This window comes from Echinops telfairi, unplaced genomic scaffold (genome assembly GCF_000313985.2).
Source record: "Echinops telfairi isolate 266 unplaced genomic scaffold, ASM31398v2 ScPeMD7_17;HRSCAF=63, whole genome shotgun sequence".
In the NCBI taxonomy this organism is placed as follows: Eukaryota; Metazoa; Chordata; class Mammalia; order Afrosoricida; family Tenrecidae; genus Echinops; species Echinops telfairi.
In genome coordinates, this window is record NW_022103914.1 from 1,563,247 (window position 1) to 1,584,430 (window position 21,184).

General features: G+C 40.7%; 1 protein-coding gene across 2 annotated transcripts in view; it reads left to right on the top strand.

Annotated features, from left to right (window-relative positions):
• SEC22A (SEC22 homolog A, vesicle trafficking protein) overlaps positions 1–21,184 on the top strand; it is a 59,331-nt gene that overhangs the window by 20,699 nt on the left and 17,448 nt on the right. For both annotated transcript variants that reach the window (XM_004712233.2, XM_045287567.1), the window contains exon 5: positions 15,616–15,731. In XM_004712233.2, the coding sequence (XP_004712290.1) occupies positions 15,616–15,731 (116 nt within the window). The remainder of the gene's footprint in view (positions 1–15,615; positions 15,732–21,184) is intronic.

The following is a 21,184-nucleotide window of genomic DNA, read 5'->3' on the forward strand; positions in this document are numbered from 1 at the left end:
ACACATCAATTGTGTAAAGCGCATTTGTACATTGTTTCTCAAAACATTTTCTCTCCATTTAAACCCCTCATTTCTAAGCTTTTAGCCAAGTACTTTTTTGTAAATCCTTGCTTAGAATTTAACCATAAAATCTGTTCCTAAGTTTTGGTTCATGATTAATTTTAAATACTCTTGAACATTCACTCTACATTTTTGTTTTCAGTGGTTACTTAGATATAAACAAAGCTTTCCTAATGCTTTATGTAATTGAAGTGAAAGCTAGATGTACAGCCATTTAGAATTATCTATCTCTTGGCAGTTTTATTCTTCAAATGTACTTGAATTACTTCCTGAAATATCACCTTCTGAAAACAGGCAGTGGAAAGGAAAGCTGGGGCAAAAATAGGACCAAAAAGAAGAAATGGGAGATGATGTAAAATCAACAATACCTTACGGCAGTGGTTCTCAACCTTCCTAATGCCATGACTCTTTCATACAGTTCCTCATGTTGTGGTGACCACCAAACATAAAATTATTTTCATTGCTACTCCATCACTGTAATTTTGCTATTTATATGAATCGGGCAACCCCTGTAAAAGGGTCATTTGACATCCCCCCTCCAAAAGGGGTCGCGACCCACAGGTTGAGAACCACTGCCTTAGGGGAAAAAAAGGTCCTAAGTATTTTAGGATTCATTATAATGAACTAAAATGAACCTCGACATCAAGATTCACTTAAATCAATAAATAGACCGTAAAGTATGACCAGTTACAAGGAGAATTAGAAGTTTAAAAAAAAAACACAAAAATACTGAAGCTATACAAAAATCTCTGTGAAGATCTAAGAATGAAAGGTAGACAGAGAAACATAAAAGATACATTTGAACTAGTGCCCCAGAAGCTCTGCTTTCATAAAGATTACAGCCAAGAAGCTCTTCCCAGTGTTGTACTCTATAAGCGATGGGTCATCATGAGACAAGTGACACCATGGCCACATGAGGAGAGACCTTTCCCATTTCTCCTCCTCCTTTTCCAGCAGTCTGTAAAGTTCCACCCTTTAGTTGAGTCGCACAGTAGCATTACCGTCTCTGTGTGTGAAAGAAAAGGTAAGTGCTCTATTTCACACCTCTGTGGGCCACGCGGTGAGACGGGGATCTGAATCTGCATGTCTGCTGGTTCCAGCCACTCCCGTCTTTAGATGTATCTTTTTCTGTACATTTGGTTAAAGGAGTGGGGACTTTGAAATCTTTCCAGTTAAAACACAAACAAGACAGCATTCCCGAGGTGAATTGGTGTCCAGTAAATTGAACGTACCTGAAGTGTATCATTTGATAAATTTTGATAAATCTGTGAAACTATCACAGTTAAGCTGGTGACTGTCCCATGACCCAAAGTTAATGTGTATTCCTTTGTAATCCATTCCTCCCCACCACTCCTTTCCTGCCTGAATTCAGAGCCAGAAGCAGTGGCTGGGAGATTTATTGGTACAAGGCATTTAAGGAAATTTCTGTCTCCACTCATTAAGCTAATCAGAATGAGACTAAAGTGTCCATACATGGCAAAAATGCCGACATTTATAATTAGTTCAGGAGAGATAGTAAACAAACAACAGCAACAACAACTTCTGGGGAAAAGAGGAATGACTTCCAGAGTGACCACATCCTATTATATGAGATGTTTAGTTTCAACAAGAAACAAATAAGAAAATATGGAACATGCACTGGAAAAAAGAAGTCAATAGACATTTTCTCTGAAGAAGCCCAGACATTGGACTGACTAGACAAAGACCTGAAATCAGCTATTTTTCTTTAAATGGTGAAAATGGCTTCTCACCAAATAGAGTATATCAATAAAAAGATAAAAATTATGAAAAAGAATCAAATATAAACATGATAATTGTAAAAGTATAATAATTGAGATATTTATTAGAGGGGCTCAGTAGCAAATTTGAGTTGGCAGAAAATAAAATCCACAAATTTGAAGATAATTGAGATTATTTGAGGAAAGGGAGAAAAAAAGAATAAAGACAAACAGAAGCGCAGAGACCTGTGAGATATCATCAGAGCGGCATTTTGGAATATGGCTGTGCTAGCTAGTCTTTGTTGCTCCCACCAAATAACTGGGTAGCACTAGGCACGTGTCTGTGGCCCACTAAGGAGAGTGGGTAGCTTGGGAATAATTTAAATAAGGTGCATGGCATTCTCATGGGGGTGAGGCCTTGGGAATGATGTGTATGGAACCCTAATGAGACTGTCTGATGTTGCCATCCTTCTAGGCTTAAAGGGAGAGATGAGCTGTAACATGGCAGACAGTCAGAGATGGTAGCACACAGTAGTAGCAACAACAATAGTACAAGACAGTTGGAACAGGGTTCCTTGTCCGATGCGGCTGTGCTGGGACTTGCTAACTATGTTAGGCCAGATTGTCTACAGCAGTGGTTCTCAACCTTCCTAATACTGCGACCCTTTAATACAGTTCCTCATGTTGTGGTGACCCCCAACCATAAAGTTATTTTTTGTTTGCTACTTCATAACTGTAATTTTGCTACGGCTATGAATCATAACAGACCCCAGAGTCCCTACTCTGATAGAAAAGGACACACCCCCTAAGAGGTCTCATCCAGATATCACTTGATTGACAGGTCTAGCCAGGAGCATCTAGTTGACATAAAATTATCTAACTACCACACCACACAGGACTAAGGGCTGTAACGCCCAAGAGAGCAAGGCCCCAGAAGGGGCAGTGTCAGAGGAGAAGAAATTGCCCTGTTCAAGGAACTGGATCCTGAGTTCTTGTTACTTCCAAGTTGATCCTTACCCTAAGATACCTTGTTACATGCCTAATAAACCACCTACCTTGAGTATGGTTTGTAAGATCCGTGAGGCATTATAGCGAATCACTGAACCCAAAGTCAAAAGAATACTGCAAGAAAGGAAGTCATTGATGTTAGATGATGGAGTAGTACAGTAGTTTGGACAAGTTGGACATCTGGAACATCTTTAATCGCTGCTTCATAGAAACTAGCATTGTGCTGACCTGTATTAAAGGAATTAGTAAGATATTACACACGTATACCCATAGTAAGAGTGTTGGAAGAAGAGGAAAAAGAGAAAGGGCAGTTAAGAATGCCTGGAGAAAAAAATAGCAAAACCTGCCAAAATTTGATGAAATAAACAATCTTCACATCCAAGAAGCTCAAACTTCAAGAGGGATTTTAAAATACACACCTGGACATAGTACTATCAAAGTTTTTAAAAGACACAGACTCTTAAAATCAACTGGAGGGGCAAGACAACCTCATCACCTACAAGGGATCCTCAATAAGATTAACAGCTAATTGCTCATCAGGAACCTAGAGGTCAGACCCAGTAAGATGACATACAAAGCACTGAAAGAAAAGACTGCCAATTAGGAATTCTATATATAGAAACACGATCTAAGCTATATGAGTGCAAAGTTTTTGCATACTTTGAAGTTAAGATGTTATTAATCCACTAAGGGCATGCAACAGAACAGCAAGGGGAGCAGAGCAAGGAAGTCCCCAGGGAATACCAAAAATAGACTTTGGGGCCAGGGCGTGGCACCCCATCAAATTTGACCGGAAAACACTCCTAAAAGTCAGCAAACACACCTCGAACTATTGACAGGCTTTTCTTTTTTTTTTTTTTTGTCATTGGTTTTTGTTGTTGTTTTGTTTGGTTGTTTGGTTGTGCTCTGTCTTGTGTTTGTGCATATTATTATCTCTGCAGGTCTATCTAGATAAGATAGGCGGGATAACAATCTGGAGGAGAAAACAATGAGACGGTTGGTTCGGAGAGGACATGGGAGATGGGTAGGGGGGGTAAAGGAAGTGGGTGTTAACAAACCCAGGGACAAGGGAACAAGTGACCCAAAATTGATGGCGAGGAGGGTGTAGGAGGCCTGGTAGGGCTTGATCAAGGGCTATGTAACTGAGAGGAATGACTGAAACACATATGAAGGCTGAGCATGACAGTGGGACAAGAGGAAAGTAAAAGGAAATAGAGGAAAGAACTAGGAGGCAAAGGACATTTATAGAGGTCTAAATACAGCCATGTAGATATGTAAATATATTTATATATGAGGATGGGGAAATAGATCTAGGTGCATATATTTTTAGTATTAGTATCTAGGTTTAGTATTAAGGTCACAGATATACGATATACTAGGAGGGGAAGGGAAAGTGGGGTAGGAAGGGAGAACCAATCACAAGGATCTACATATAACCCTCTCCCTGGGGGACGGACAACAGAAAAGTGGGTGACGGGAGACGTTGGACAGTGTAAGACATGACAAAATAATAATTTATAAATTATCAATGGTTCGTGAGGGAGGGGGCATGGGGAGGGAGGGGAAAAATGAACTGATACCAAGGGCTCAAGTAGAAAGAAAATGTTTTTGAGAATGATGATGGTAACAAATGTACAAATGTGCTTGACACAATGGATGGATGTATGGATTGTGATAAGATTTGTATGAGCCCCCCAATAAAATGATTTTAAAAAGAAAAAAAAACATGTTATTAATCCAAACTACTGTTGTGATGTTCTCCTTGTTAGTTGATTCCAACTTATGACGACTCAGTGTGTTACAGAGTAGAATTATTTCTCAGAGCTTTCTTAGCTGTAATCTTTACAGAAGCAGATCGCCTGGCCAGTCTTCCTCAGTTCTGCTAGGGGGATTCAAATGCCAACCATATGCTTAGCGATCGAGTACAAATTGCACCACCTAGAGGACTAAACTTGTTGCTGTTGAGTTTATTTCAATCGTAGTGACCCCATATGTTAAAATAGAATTGCTTCAAAGAGTTTTCTTGGCTCTCGTCCTTACAGAAGCAGTTGATTTTTGGCATCTGTCTTTCTCCGTCTTATGTCATCTCATATCCCTGTAGGGAATGACTCAACATACAGCCTCCATGAATCCTCATTAGCATAAGAAAAACAACCCCTTCCCAAATGGAATTATAACCATAGGTTTAGAGTTTAGGATTTATAACACATATTTTGGGGGAGCATAATTCAATTGTTTTTGCTCCTTTAGATAACCTAAAATATTTGGCACTAAGTGGTTCTGTTGTTATTGGTGTTAGGCACCATCAAGTCTGTTCCAACTCATAGCAATCCTATGAGAACAAAAAACTGCCCGGTCCTGTGCCATCCTTACAATTGTTATGTTTGAGCCCATTGTTGCAGCCTCTGTGTCCATGCTTGTTGAGGCCTTCCTCTTGTCCGCTGCCCCTCTGCTTTACCAAGCATAATGTCCTTCTCCAGGGACTGTTCTCTCCTGACAACATCTCTAAAGTATGTGAGTTGAAGTCTTACTACTACCCTTGCTTCTAAGGAGCACCCTAACTGTACTCCTTTGAGACAGAATTATTTGTTCTTTTGGCAGTCCATGGTACTTCCAAGATTCTTCACTATCACTGTAATTCAAATGCATCATTTCTTCTGTCTTTACTCAGTGCCCAACTTTCACAGGCATATGAGTACATGGAACAAGCGATATCAATGCTGATGTCAGGTGGATCTTGGCTCAAAACAGAGAATACCAAGAAGATGTGTAGATCATAATAAACTATGGCTAGCCTTGAGAAGAATGGAAATTCCAGAGAAGAATGGATGAGTTTTCTGAATTGGTTCTTAAGTCTTAAGGGTTCTTAAGAGGCATGGCATGAGTTGTCAGTAGAAATACTTAAAATATCACCTGTTGGATCTAAAGGTTAAATAATTGTGAGGGACAAGGCTCTGAATGGTTCCATATTGCATACAGTTCTGTAATTTGTCAGAATGATAAATAAAAGGAAGCTAGTTGGTTAGTCCTGCTTTTGTTGGAAAAGGTGTTGAAAGGGATGAGCTCAAAGCTTCAGAGTCTAAGACCTAAAAGCTGCCACTTGCATTAGGAAAGAAAACTTTATTTCTTGTAGTGCCAAAAACCAAACCCAGAATCTTATCTTAAAAGTGTGGCTGAATTATAATGCTGATTTGAATTCCAACCTTAAATGGTGTGTGAAGTTAAAGTGAGACCATTGATTAGGTAGAATCAAGATTCAGAAACTTGGGATGGGGATATATAAGTGAGCTTCAAAAAGTTTGTGAAAAAATTCCATTCTCCATAGATTCTTTTTGTCCATGGATGTTTTGAAATCCCACTGTTTGGGCAGATAATCAGGAGGCTGGGGACATTTAGGCCCTACTTTCCACTAATTCACTCTTGCCAACAAAACTAACCCTCTTACTCCCATCTGAAAAGTCTACTCCATCTTTGTTTGCAAAGCACTTCCTTTAGTGAAAACATTACCCTTTATATACCCCTGTGTGATGAGATTAACCCAGCTGTGCCTGAGAAGTCTTTGTATGAAATATTGCCTAGGGTGGCTCCTGGGTCAGCTGAGGCAGATGCCCTACAACACATTGCTGAATGTCACCAGGACCTACCCCCACTTCTAGATTCGTAACTAGGCTTAAGTTCCAGCAAGGCCCAAACAAAACAAAAGCAAACTCACTACCATTGAGTTCATGCCAACACATAGCAACCTTATAGGACAGGGTAGAAACTGCCCCATGAGTTTCTAAGACTAACTTAAAAATTTTTTTCATTTTTATTATTTAAATTTTAATAATATTGGGAGCTCTTAGAGCTCTTATAACAATCCATATAGCAATCATATCAAACACATATGTTGCCATCATCATTTCCAAAACATTTTCTTTCTACTTGAGCCCTTGGTATCCGTTCCTCTGTTTCCTCTCTCTCCCCGACCCTCACACCCTCGTGAACCCTTGATAATTTATAAATTATTTTTATGTTCATATTTTACTCCATCTGGTCACTCCCTTCACTACATTTCTGTTGTTCGTTACCAGGGGCCGGGGATGGTGGTGGTGTTGTGATTGGTTCCCCTTTTCTCCCCCCACATTCCCCCTACCCTCATGGTATCACTACTCTCATTATTGGTCCTGAGGGGTTTATCTGTTCTGGATTCCCTGGGTTTCCAGTTCTTATCTGTATCAGTGTACATACTCTGGTCTAGCCAGATTTGTAAGATAGAACTGGGGTCATGATAGTGGTGGGGAAGGAAACATTAAAGAACTAGAGGAATGTTGTGTGTTTAGTCAGTGCTACACTGCACCCTCCTGGCTTGTCCCTTCCTTGTGACTCTTCTGTGAGCGGATGTCCAATTGTCTACAGGTGGGCTTTGGGTCTTTATTCTGTACCCCCCCCCCCTCATTCTCATCAAAATAGTTGTTTGTTTTGGGTCTTCTGATGACCTGATACCTGATACCTGATCCCATCGACACCTCATGATCACATGGGGTGGTGTGCTTCCTCCATGTGAACTTTGTTGCTTCCCTGCTAGAGGGCTGCTTGTTTAACTTCAAGCCTTTAAGACCCTAGTCGTTGTATCTTGTAATAGCCAGGCACCATCAACTTTCTTCACCACATTTGCTGATGCACCCATTTTGTCTTCAATGATCATGTCCGGAAGGTGAGCATCACAGAATCCCAGGTTATTAGAACAAAGTTTCTTGCGTTGAGGGAGGACTTGAGTAGAGGCCCAATGTCTGTCTGCTACCTTAATACTTAGCTTATAAATATATGTACATATAACCCTATCGTTATATATTAATGTTTACACATGTACATGCCTGAATTTATAACTCTATAAATGTCTTTTCCCTTCTAGTTCTTTCCTCTATTTCCATTTACTTTTCTCCTGTCCCATTATCATGTTTGAACCAAGACTAACTTTTAATGGGAGTAAAAAGTCCCATCTTACTCTTGAGGAATGGCTGGTGGTTTCAAACTGCTGACCTTGCGGATCACAGTCTATGTTAGGGTTCTCTAGAGAAACAAAACCAGGACGCTTATGGTTTTATTTATATTATATCGATAGATATATAACATAAGAAATAAACAACTAATTAATCTATAGAGCAGTACAAATGGCTCAGTGCAACTCATTTCCATGAGACAGCTAATACACTGCCAGTCCTTCAAGTCTTGAGGGACTCTGGGTAGTCCTCAGGCTATCCGGCCACAGGCAACAAACAGCAAGGCAGGTCACTAACAGCCAGATGACAAGGTCCGACAGTCCCCAACTCAAACAATGTATATTCCAGTAGCTTGGTGAAGCAGGTCCTGAAGGAACCTCAAACTACAGCGACACAGTCCACAGGTTAGGTGTCCCACAGGTAGTGTAGCTTTCAAATTGAGGTAGAAAACAAGCTAAGGCAACCACACACTGATCTGATCATCAAAGGGCAAGAGACAAGAAAGGCGAGGCTCACTGAGCCATTTATCTCTCCATCCTTCAATTAATCCCACATGTGTTCATTGGCCAGGTTGGCACAGTAAACTCTGGGGGTAGCCAGCGCCCCCCCACAACTAATCAGAGGTTTTGTAGGCGCAATAGTACCGTTAACATATATAAAGATTATAATAAAGTCATAGAGAAATGGGAGAGAGAGTAAAATGAAGTCAGACACATTTCATGGTAGCATGCTTACCTCAGCTTCTCTTGGTGGTACACGTGGAGGTGGGAGATGAGAAGGCAGGAGAGAGCTCTCATGAGGTTTTATTTCTAACCAAAGCTTATATATCTTTGGGGGCATGCAAGCCCTCTGATTACAGATAACAATGTACATCATGAGAAGGGGTTGTAACATAGGCAATACAAGCAATAGGAGGGGGATGACCTAGGGATGTACATACATTAGTTCAAGGAGGGAATAGGAGGACATATGTGGCAAGATGGACGGACCCTAGACTCAATATAGTAGCCTAACCTTAGTCATCCTTGAGTGGTCCTGGGCTTGCCTACTGACACTCCTTAAAGGGAACAATATCAGAAGGGAGTGGGCCCTACTTAGGGTGAGTCAGACTATACAGTCCAGTCGCTCTAGATGGCTGATACCCTTAAGGAGAATAACCTCTGACTTACTTTGATTGACCCCCAGTGTACAGTCATTTACTATGTGTAGCAAGTAGCATCTTGGGTTTGGCATATATTTGGGGGGGACAACTTAGGAGAAATCTTTTTGTTTCCCACAATAAATCTACCTGTCACACAACCACTATGCTACCAGGGCTCCTAGCAAGCCCCAAAAGGTGAATTATATCCCAGGAGTAAGTATATAACCAGGAGTAAGTATGCTACACTCCAGAAGTATTGCTTGCTTTATCTAACATATACAAACAAAGCTGGGGGAAACGTCTAAGCATGTTTAGTAAGGGTGTGGGGTAATGATTCAAAGAATATAAAGTAAGATTAGTCTTAAGTTAATTGATATGGGTCCATGAAGCACAGATTCTTCGTTCAGTGATTCACCTAGAGTGGTTAGAAAGGCATCTCATAGTTTATTTGGTTGGTTCCTAAGGCTACACTAAAGTTGAAATGTCAGAGGAAAATTGGCATATTAAGAGTAGATTTGTCACGTTGAACGCACCGACCCTCTCATTGAGTGCCCAGCCCACTACAGTGAGGAACAAGTGTGTGAAGGGAGCCCCGTCATCCTTGAAGACTTCTGTGATTGACTCAGAACTGCCCTAACTGAAGTAAGCAATGGGGACTGATTAGACTAATGGAAGGGCCCAGGAGCTGGCACTCAGCTGATGAAGACAAGGTGAGCATTATTATTGTAATGGACTGCAGAGTGAAAGCAGTGATCAGAATGGCCTGACCCTCATGGACTTAAGCCTCTCTACACAGTGATAACCCTTTTAATGAAGAAATGATCGGTTTCCTTTGAGGAAGGACTCCACAATATTGCCAAACATTTCAACTGTTAACCTTCATCCCAGCCTTCCCCACAGGGATATGTGGCTTTTACATGAGTGACCGTTCATTTAAGAGGAATGTAATAGAACTTTCTGAATGGGCCAAAGAAGTGAAGATATTTGTAACACCTATGTGTGCACACCCAAGGGTGACCTCAGAGGAGGATTTTAATAATCAGGTTGACAGGATTATGAGTTATTTGGGAACCAGTCATTTTCCCCCTTAGCTACTCTTGTCATTGCGCAGTGGGCTCAGGAACAAAATGGCCAGGGTAGCAGGATATAGGATGTACAGGGACTGAGCAACAAGGACTTCCACAACCACTGCCAGCAGCAGACACCAACACGGATTTCCTGATATGGTATTATTCCTAGGGGCAATTGGCCAGCAGCATGGTGGCCGGTTGATTTCATTAGATCATTTCTATCATGAAAAGGACTCTGTTCTAATCTTTCTGGAATAGACACTCTAGATATGAATTTACTTTCCCTGTATGCAATGCTCCTGCCAAAACTACAATCAGTGGACTTAAAGAATTTAAGTATAGTATCCCTGTATAGTATCCCACACAGCATTGCCTAAGATCAAGGGACTCAAATGTTTTTTTTAATAATCATTGTATTGGTGGGGGGGGCCTCTTAAAAATGTTATAACAATCATCATTCAGTTGTATTAAGCACATTTGTACATATGTTGCCATCAACATTTCCAAAACATTTTCTTTCTACTTGAGGCCTTGGTATCAGGTCCTCTTTTTCCCCCTCCCTTCCCCAAGGGACTCAAATTTACAGGGAATAAAGTATGGCAGTGGACTCATGAAATTTGCTGGTTTTATCGTGTTCCCCACTATCTTGAAGAAGCTGTCTTAATAGAACAATAGAATGGCCTTCTAAAGACCCAATTACAGTTCCAACTTGGTGCCAATACCAAACAGGGTTGGGGTGGTGGTCTTCAGGTGGCTTGTATAGGCTCTAAACCAGTGTCCAATATATAGTGTTATTTTTCCATAGGTAGGATTCTTGGATCCAAGTATCAAGGGTTATAAATGGGAGTGGCACCACTCACATTACCCTTTTGACCCAAGTAGATGTATCACTAGACTTTTCTTCTATACGTGTTGCTTGGTGGATTCAAATATCTAACCTTTTGGTTATTAGCTGAACATAAATCATTTGTATTGCCCAGGGACCATGTTAAGATGGTAATAATCCGAAATTGATAGGCAGATTTGATGCAATCTCGTATGAAAAGTCCAGCTGTCTTTTATTTGTAGAAACTGGCAAGCTAATTCTAAATTTCATTGTTGAATCATAAGACCAAGCATAGCAAAAGGGTCTTAAAGAAGAAAATTAAAAGATTCACATTTCTCTATTTCAAAATATATTACCAAGGTATAATATTAAAGATAGTGTGGTTCTAGTATAAGAATAGTGTTACGGTGATTGCTGAAGAAAAAGCAGTGCATAAGCAAATGTGGTGAAGAAAGCTGATGGTGCCTGGCTATTCAAAGATACAGTGTCTACGGTCTTAAAGGCTTGAAGATCAACAAGCAGCCATCTAGCTCAGAAGCAACGTGGAAGAAGCACACCAGCCTGTGTGATCACGAGGTGTCGATAGGATCACCGGTTATCAGGCATCAAAGACCAAAAATTATGTCATTGTGAATGAGGGGTAGTGTGGAGTGGGAACCCAAAGCCTATCTGTAGGCAACTGGACATCCCCTTACAGAAGGGTCGAGGGGAGGAGTCGAGCCAGTCAGGGTACAGTGTTAACAACGATGAGACATACAACTTTCCTCTAGTTCTTTAATGCTTCTTTCCCCCCATTATCATGATCCCAATTCTACCTTACAAATCCTGCTAGCCCAGAGGATGTACACTGGTACAGATAAGAGCTGGAAACCCAGGGAATCCAGGACAGATAAATCCGTCAGGACCAATAATGATAGTAGAGATACCAGGAGGGTAAGGGTAAGGTGGGGGGAGAAAGAAAGAACTGATCACAATAATCTACATATATTATCTACATATCTGGGGATGGACAACAGAAAAGTGGGTGAAGGGAGACATCAGACAGTGTAAGTCATGACAAAATAATAATTTATAAATTATCAAGGGTTCATGAGGGAGAGGAAAAAAATGAGCTGATACCAAGGGCTCAAGTAAAAAAACGTTTTGAGAATGATGATGGCAACAAGTGGATGTAATGGATTGTGATACGAGTTGTACGAACCCCGAATAAAATGATTTTTAAAAATAGTGTCATGGCTGTCTATTAATTTGCTTCAACCTCCCTTTTTTTAATCTAATTCCCTCTACTGTACTGCACAAGCATCCCTTGGATCTAAACAAAACAACTACCAATGGCCAATAGCAGAGGTTACCTATTAAAAAAACTCCCTGCTGTCAAGTCAATTCTGATTCATAGCAACCTTTTAGGAGGCCTGGTAGCACAGTAGACTACTAGTTAGACTGCTAACTGCAAAATCATCAGTTCGCGCACATCAGTCGCTACTGGAGTAAGATGAGGCTTTCTGCTTCTGTAAAGAGTTACTTACAGCTTTGGAAACCCACAGGATAGTTCTTTGTCCTGTGGAGTCTCTGTGAACAGAGAAGTTAAGAGTATGAAAGTTAGAGGCAGGCTATCTAGATTTAGGAGTTCTGCTGACACTGTCTGGTAAGTGTTGGCCCGCTAACTACAAGGTTAGCAGTTCAAACCCACCGGCTCTCTGAGGGTGCTAAAAGTGAGACTATCTTGTTCCCATAAAGGTGTACAGACCCGGAAGTCCTGTATTCAGCGGCTATGAATCAGAATCTGCTCAGTGGCAATGGGTTTGGGTTTTTAGATCTGAATTTAAATCCAAGTTCACTTATTTTATGATCTTGCAGAAATTATATATTTCCCCTAAACCTTAGTTTCCTCATTTGAAAGCCAGCATAGTGTTCGTACCTTGTGCATTGAGTTGTTAGAAGGACGAAATGAAATCCTGTATATGAAATCTCTCCGCATGAGTGCACCACGGTTAGAGGAGGGGCATTGCTAGTGGTGGTTGTGCTGTTGCTGACTGTCTGCATGCGCGTGTTCCTCTCTGCATGGAGTGCACTTCTCCCTGTTTGTTCCTGGCTCACTCAAGACAGTCTCATCCTGTGCTGCATGAGGTTACCACGAGTGGGGGCGGACTCACTGGCAGCTAGCCACATTATCTTTCTTAAAGATCCAGTAATTTCACCACCTTCCTCCTACTTGTTCCTCTTCCGAAATCCTTACCTCATTTAGAGTATCACTTTGATATGTTTATCTGCCTGTTTCTCTTGAAAAGATTTGTCTCCTAAAGCATATAGCCCGTTGCCCAGAATCGTGCCCCAAAGTATTTGCTGGATGCATTTATTAATTCACTGTAATCAATACCATGGACAGACCTGCCTTGGAAGTACAGGCAGAATGCTGGTTAGAAAGGAGGCGAAGGAGACTGTCTCTCCTACTTTGGACATGTTATCAGGAGAGAGCAGTCACTGGGAAAGGACCTCATGCGAGGAAAGCGAGGCGGACCCTCCGTGCAAGTGGATTGATATGGTGGCTGCAATCCGTGGGCTCAAACTCAGCAGTTGTGAGGACGGCGCAGGACTGGGCCCTGTTTCCTTCTTTTGAACAAAGGGTCACTCTGAGTCAGAACCGACTAGGTGATACCTAACGGCCACATAATCAGACCTTTGGTTCCAAGGGATTTTCTCGCTGGTTTTTTAGAGACTTTTGTCATCTCCATCAATCATTGTACATTTTGAGAAAATTTTAGTTTTGATATGAAAATGCCATTCCTCATTGGGTTCAAGGAGACCACGGAAAAGGAGCGATAGCACGTGGTAGGTGATGAAGGGAGGAAGTGGACTAGGCAACATTGAACTTGGAGTCAGCAAACAATTCTTCTGCACTGGCTCTCATTTGTTGCTCTTCTAGATGTCAAAGTGTGCAAACAACACGTCTAAAATCGGTCCTACTGACATATAAAAAAATAGGCATCTATACCATAATACATATAAGATGCAGTTACATGTCTGGTGCAGTCTGTTAAAATGAGAACTCCTTAAGGAGTGCCATCCTCGGATGTGTGCCGATAGTTCTCGTGATAACCATGGTCAGGGTGCAAGTCTTGGCAAGAGGGCAGGACAGGAGGAAGGGATCTTGTCTTTCCCACAGTGATTTGGCACCATTCCAGCCCTTCCACACAAATGCATATCTCATCTGTAAGCTTATCTCTTGCTCTCATGCCTTTGAAAATATTTTTGGTCATTTTGAATGAGTTACTTTATAGTGTACTGTAATTCTAATGAGTCTGCTCTAAGGCCAAAGGCAAGTGTTACAAACTTAATACATATTTCATTTACATAGTCTTATTATTCATTTCTTAAGTAGATAGTCATCAGTATGGCAATTTTTTTCCATTTAAGAATGGCCGTATTGTACATGACCATAATAAGTAAGGTCTTTTGGTTATAATGCCAAGTATTATTTGGAATTTTTTTAAATGGTCAGCTTGTTTTATACACTTTTGAAGTGTGATTTACATAATTTTTCTGAATTCAGGTGGTTTTCTGTTTGAGACCCATATTACATATTCTTGTTGTTTGTTTGAAGCCCTTGGTGCTGCGAGGAAATGGGAAACATGACTAACTGATAGACCAATTGCATAGATTTTTAAATTGTGAAATTTGTAAAAAAAAAAAAATTTGTGAAATTTGTTCTTTACTGATGGGTATCAATACTTTATAATGACATTTAATTTTCCATTTTCATAATAAAATTTCAAGGAAATTGATTGAGAGACCTGGCAGTGAACTTGGGCACAGAAGAATTTTTTTTAATGTTATTCCCATATTAGCATTTTCTGCTGAACTAGAGAAATAAATCCTTTGTGTGTGTGTATGATATGTGAGTTTTGGTGTCTTTAGGAACTGTTTAGGCAAGGTTTTCTGCTGTGATGGCTGAATAGAAGTAGTGAAGATTTAGCTCTTTCTTATATTAAGTTCTGCCTCATCAACTTCATTGTTGGCACTTTTACACTTCAATGCGTTAACTAAATGATCTAAATGTGATTTGTTGTCCTCTCTTTTCCCGTCTCCCTTGTCATGTAGATGACTATGTATTTAGTCTTGTGTTTTCATTTAGATCCAATGTTAGTTCTATTAAGAGCAAAATGATGAGGAGGAGAAGCTCTTGTGTGATTGGGTATCTTCTGGACTGAAGCCTCAGCAGTGAACAAGTGTGCTTGCTGGGTCCCAGGGTCCCAGCAGTGGTCCCAGTGCTGCTCAGAGGGACAGTGCCTTCACAGCTCCAGGCCGGTCCTGCTGGAGAGTGCAGATTCCAGATGAGATGAGCCTCCGCGGATGCGCAGAGTCCTTCCAGCTGGGAAACGAGGGAGGGCTGTGCCAACAGCACACCTCTGTCCTTACAAATGTTTTCTAAGCATTCCCCAAGAAGTAGGGGTTGTGCACTGGATTTCCAGGGAACGTCACCTTTGCAAACATGTGCGCCTAGTTGCAAATAGTAGACATTTAGGCAATAAGGTTTTCCTACATGATGTACTGCTAGATGTAGGCATTCCGTACCACCATCTCACCCAAACACAAGTTAGATGACTTTGCTAAAATGTGGGGGGGAAACATCTACTCAACTGAGGATGGGAAGCTTTTTTGTTGTCAAATGTTCTTCGGTTTTTAGTAATACTTAATTACTTACAAATATTGTTAAATACTTTTCGAAGATTAATCTGTCTTTGACCAGTTGAGACTGAGCAGTGAGTCTGTTTTAATTTGTAAGTTTATTTCTAACCTTTTTATTTTCCAGCTCATCAGCGACTGGAACCTGCAACTCTGTCTGGAATTGTGGCATTTATCCTTAGCCTTTTATGTGGGGCTCTGAATTTAATTAGAGGCTTCCATGCCATAGAAAGTCTCCTCCAGGTACTGTACCATTTTTGCACTTTAGATGACTTTGCCACACAGTTGGTTGAATGGGATTGGGTATTGGTATTAAGTTCTTTGTTCTTTATACCTATTCTGGAACTCTGGTGGCACAGTGGGTTATGTGTTGGGCTGCTAACCACAAGGTGAGTGGTTCAAGCCCCCCAGGTGTCTTGGGAGAAAGATGAGGTTTTCTGTTCCCGTAAAGATCTACAGCCATAAAAATGAAGAGGCTTCCTGTTCCTGTGAAGATTTACAGCATTTCTCTCCTACAGGATCCCTGTGGGTCAAATCAACCCAATGGCAGTGAATTTGGTTTTGATGTGTGAGTCTCCCTTTCCTCCTGAAACACTGAGTTCTAGTCAGCTCCTTTAATTCAATCAGCACACATTTATTTAACCTCTACTTTGCAGAAGGCAGTGCTTTATAGGCATTTTGGGGACCATCACAGACCTCACAGTTGAATTGGGAAGGCAAAGAAGTCCATGAGTAATTGCAAAATACAGAGTTCAGGTCAGCATGAGTCAAAATAGGACAAGGCGGCTCGTTGAAGAAGGGGATGTATTAGTTTTCTAGGATTGTCATAGCCAAGGACCACAAACTGGTGGGGCTTTTAAGCACAGAAATGTAGCCCACCAGACTCAGCTGCTTTCCTGGGCCAGTGGGAACGAGGACGTGGTGACCATGTCTGCTGTCCTTACTCAGACCTGAGTCAGAGGATAGCATTAAGCCAATTTCTGGTGAAATTAGAACAGGAGTTCTAAACTAAGCTGCTGCCCCTGTGAACAAGGACAGGGGTGTCCTTACGGTCCTTTTGGTAATAAAAAAGTAGAGAAAATCTTTTATACCACAGAGCCATTCCTCCCCTGACTTAGGAGACAGTACATAAGCACATTACCTTAATTCAGGCAAGGCTATTGTACTTTACAGTACCCATGAAGGAAACTGCGTGTATCCTTGGCCATTCTCTGCACCCAGATAGCTTAGCGTTCTCTTTCTTGAGCAAGTTCTTTCTTTCTCCCTCTTCTGACTCACAACTTCAAAACCTAGGAAAGTAGTTTAAACTATCCTTCCATGTTTTTGAGCTTCTGCACCTGGCCAAAGTCTGTCTTTACCCCAAAGTGTCACATGTTCTCCCTCTGATCAATAAGATCTTGTCTCAATGTAGTGGATGAAAAATTTTCATTTCAGAAGAGGAACAATTTGAATAAATGAATTCCCTTTAATATTTAAATTGTTGATACCTCTGCTATCTCTCAGTGTGTTTGCATTTTCAAAAGACCATTTTACAGCTGAGTCTCTCTCATGAGCATAGTGTTGCTGTTAGGGTGGGTCAGTTCTGATTCATCGACACCGCAGGCACCACAGAAAGGAAGCCCGCCTGGCCCTGTGCCCTCAAACCGCCCTTGCTGTCTAGAGCGCACTGCTGCAGCCACTGCGTCAGTCCTCCACTGAAGGGCTTCCTGGGTTTCACCCTCCACCTTACCACGACGCTGTCATTTGCCAGGACTGGTCCAGCTTGTTAACATGCCCAAGGTACATGACACACAGTTTCACTGTCCTCGCTTCTAAAGAGCATTCTGGCTGTACTTCCTTCAAGATATGAATCTGCTTGCTCTTCCGCAAGTCCATGGAGTATTTCAATGTCTTTATCATAACTTTACAGGAATCACTTCTTCCTCCTTATTCATTGTCTGTCTTATGCATACATGACTGAAAATACCATGACTGGGTAAGGTACATTTGACCTGAACACTTTAAAGAAGTCTTTCTTTTGCCCAGTGCAGTGCACCATCTGAGTTCTTGACTGCTGCTTCCCTGGGCATTGATTGGGGATCCGGATTAAATGGATTCCTCGACAGTGTCACTCTCGTCTCCACTTGTTATGCTGCTGCTTATTGGTCCAGTTGGAGGATTTCTTTTTCCCCACCTTGAAGTACAATCCTTACTGAAGGCTGAAGTCTTCAATCTTCATCAGTAAGTGTTTCTAAACTGCTTCAGTTTCAGCAAGGTTGGGTCGTCTGCATAGTTCAGGTTATTAATGAGTCTTCTTCCAAGCCTCATGTTGTGTTTGATTTTATATGCAAAGGGAGCTTCAGAAGTTCATAGAAGATTTATATTTTCCATTTTTCCATGACATTTTTTGAGCTTTTTAAGTTCCCTCGTAATCCAGTTTCTTGGATTATTTGCTCAGTTTACAGATATAGGTATGGTAAAAGGATATACTACACTCTTTCCCAATTCTAAACCATACAATATACTCTTGTTCTCTTCAAATGATTGCCTGTTGGACGATCTGCAGGTTCCATATGAGCACGGCGAAGTGTTCTGGAATTACTATTTTTCTCAGTGTTACCCATAATTCCATCCAGTTCACACAGTCGAATATACCTTTGCATAGTGAATAAAACACAGGTAAACATCTTTTGTAGTATTCTCTGCTTTCAGCCAAGATCTATCTGATATCAACAATGACACCCTTTGTTGCATGTCCTCTTCTGAATGTGGCTTGAATTTCTGGGAATTCTTTGTCGATGTACTGCTATAGCCATTTTTAAATTATATTTAGCAAAATTATGCTTGCATTAATGATATTGATTGATAATTTCCACATTCTGTTGACCACTTTTCTTTGGAATGGGCACAAATACGAATCTCTTCCAGTTGGTTGGCCAGGTAGTTGTCTTCCAATTTTTTTTGGCATAGGTGAGTGCTTCCAGCATGTGTTTCATGTTCAAACATTTCAACTGGTATTCTGTCAATTCCTGGAGCTCTTTTCAATTTTTTTCACCAATGCCCTTCATGCAGCTCTGACTTCTTCATTCAATACCATCAGCTCTTAATCATATGCTTCCTCCTAAAAAGATTCATCTTGGTACAGTGACTTTGTGTATACTTTTCATCTTTGTGTGGTCCTTCTGCATCATTTAATATTTTGCTCATAGAAACTTTGAATACTTAACTTAAGTTTTGGATATTACTCTCAATTCTTTCAGCTTGAGAAATACTAAGTGTGTTCTTCCCTTTTGATTTTCTAACTTTAGGTCTGCAATTGTCCTCTTGTCTCACGCTTTTTTGCTTCACCATTTCTTCCATTTGCTGTAGCTACGCTGTTCAAGAGCAAGTTTCAAAGCCTCTTCTAACATCTACTTTGTCCATTTCTTTCTTTCCTGACTTTTGAATGCTTTCTTCATGAATGATGTTTTGAAGGCATTCCACAGCTCATCTGATCTTCAATCATTAGTCTCTGATTCATTAAATCTTTTCTTGATGGGATCTTCAACTTCAGTCGGGATGTACTCAAGGTCCTGTGTGAAAATCCTCAACAAAATATTATTGTGTTATATACCATATCCAGTGGGCATATAGTCCAGGTATGCCAAATGGGTTGAACATTCAAAAATCAATTAATTCAAGGGTGTTTTTTTTTTAATGACAATATCAAAGGCTGGCTAGGATGTGGAGCAGTAAGAATTCTCATTTATTGCTAGTGGAATTACAGAGTGATAGGCAACTTTAGAAAACAGTTTGACAGCTTCTCACAAAGCTAAACTGTATCTTACCATGTGGTCTAATTTATATGCTACTCATTAACCTTAATGAGTTGAAAACTTAAACCTGTATATGAACTTATAGCAGCACTATTCATAGTTGGCAAGTTCTAGAAGCAGCCAAGTTGTCCTTCAAGATGTGCCTGGACGTGTACTACAGCCATATAATGGAAAGTGCTCTGGGAGGAGAAGAAGAAATGAGCTATTAAGCCACAAAAAAGACAGGAACCAGGGTGGGGACCTTAGGAGTTCATTGTTCAGCCTGTGATTCCAACTGTGACATTCTAGAAAAGGCAACTGTAGAGTAAGGTGACCAGATTTTAACATTGGTAAAGCGGGACACCATTGATAAAACTCATATCCTGACGAAATAGCCACATGGCAGCTGAAAACCGTATACCCTAGCTTGTCGTGCATTCTTTCCAAAAATTGGGGCTTTTTCAAAACGCCACGGGACACGGGGAAAATTGTTCAAAAGTAGGACGTCTGGTCACCTTACTGCAGAGGCAGATAGAAAACACTGGTTACCAGAGGTCTTGGGGGGAGTGGTGGAGGGCAGAGCAGGAGGAGTGAAACTACTACAGGTAGTAGTTAACTACAGGTTTAAGTTTTCAACTCATTAAGGTTAATGAGGATCATATAAATTAGATCACATGGTATGATACTGTAATGGATAAAGATGCTTTTTATTCTCACAAAAGCCGTAGGACTTCAGACAAACTCTTACCCTTCTCTCTAGATGTATTTTCTGTTAGGGATGGTCTCTAGAATCGCGGTAGAGAGTTTTTGATCAGTAAAAGCTATTCTGAAGTGATCTACTATGTAGACTGGAGTGCAAATCTCAAACCGTGGTACTTTAACTTTCACCTATTAGGAAGTTTCCCACAGTGGAGCCCTTCAGAATTGGTGGAAATGGAGGAGGAGGGTTAAATTACTTTTAACATTTCTTTAATACTTGATTCAAGTGCATACGATTTCATTTGGGATCGTATTATAAGATCTAGCCAAAAATATGTAGTGTATTTCCTGAAGAAAAGCAATATAGAGATAGTAATTTTAGGTTGTTTTTGTTTTTTTTAGGCCATGAGTTTCTACTTTTCTCAAATCCTCCTAGAAACGATTGCCATATATTTATTTTGTAATATGAGACTGTGTGCCTGTGGCACATTTACATTTGAGAAACCCAAGAGTCAACACTTCTGTGTATTATTCATTGTGCTTGAGGATTCAGAATGTGCATATTTCCTCTAGTTTAATAACTACCTCACAGGATGACAGCATCGGATTTATTAAAACGTGTAGCACTGAAGTTTTCTTTGGTATCTTGACTTCAGACTTTTAAGTTTAGGATGGGTATAGCTTTGGGGTTTTTTTTGCTTTGTTTTTAAGTTGATAGATTTGATGTGTTTCATAGTAATGTGTAAACTAGATTATTTTCATTCTTTTCTGTACTTGGCTCTGAGTTTACAGATGTTAATACATTTCTTGTGAATTGACACTCATGAATACATGAGATGGTCTCACATGGGGTTTATATTGTCTGTGCTCCCTCATGAATCGACCTTTGCACGCTGATGCCTTTCTCGGAGCAATTTGCATGTTGTATATTAGGAAAACACTGAGGGTCTTCAGAAAGCAGCAGCAATGGCAGCGCTGTGTGACAGTGGAACTGCCCCATGGAGTTTTCCAGGATGTAATCCGCATGGGAACGGATCACCAGGACTACCTCCCGAGTCACTAGACAGGTTTGAGTCGTTGACCTTCAGTTAGCAGCTGAGCACTTAACCATCCTGGCTCTCTTTCCATGAAAAGAATGGAATCCTACTATCTTGTCACTCCATTTCCCCACAAACTTTTTGAAGCCCAATGAGTATGTCCATGTAAAGGGGCCTTCAAAGAGTC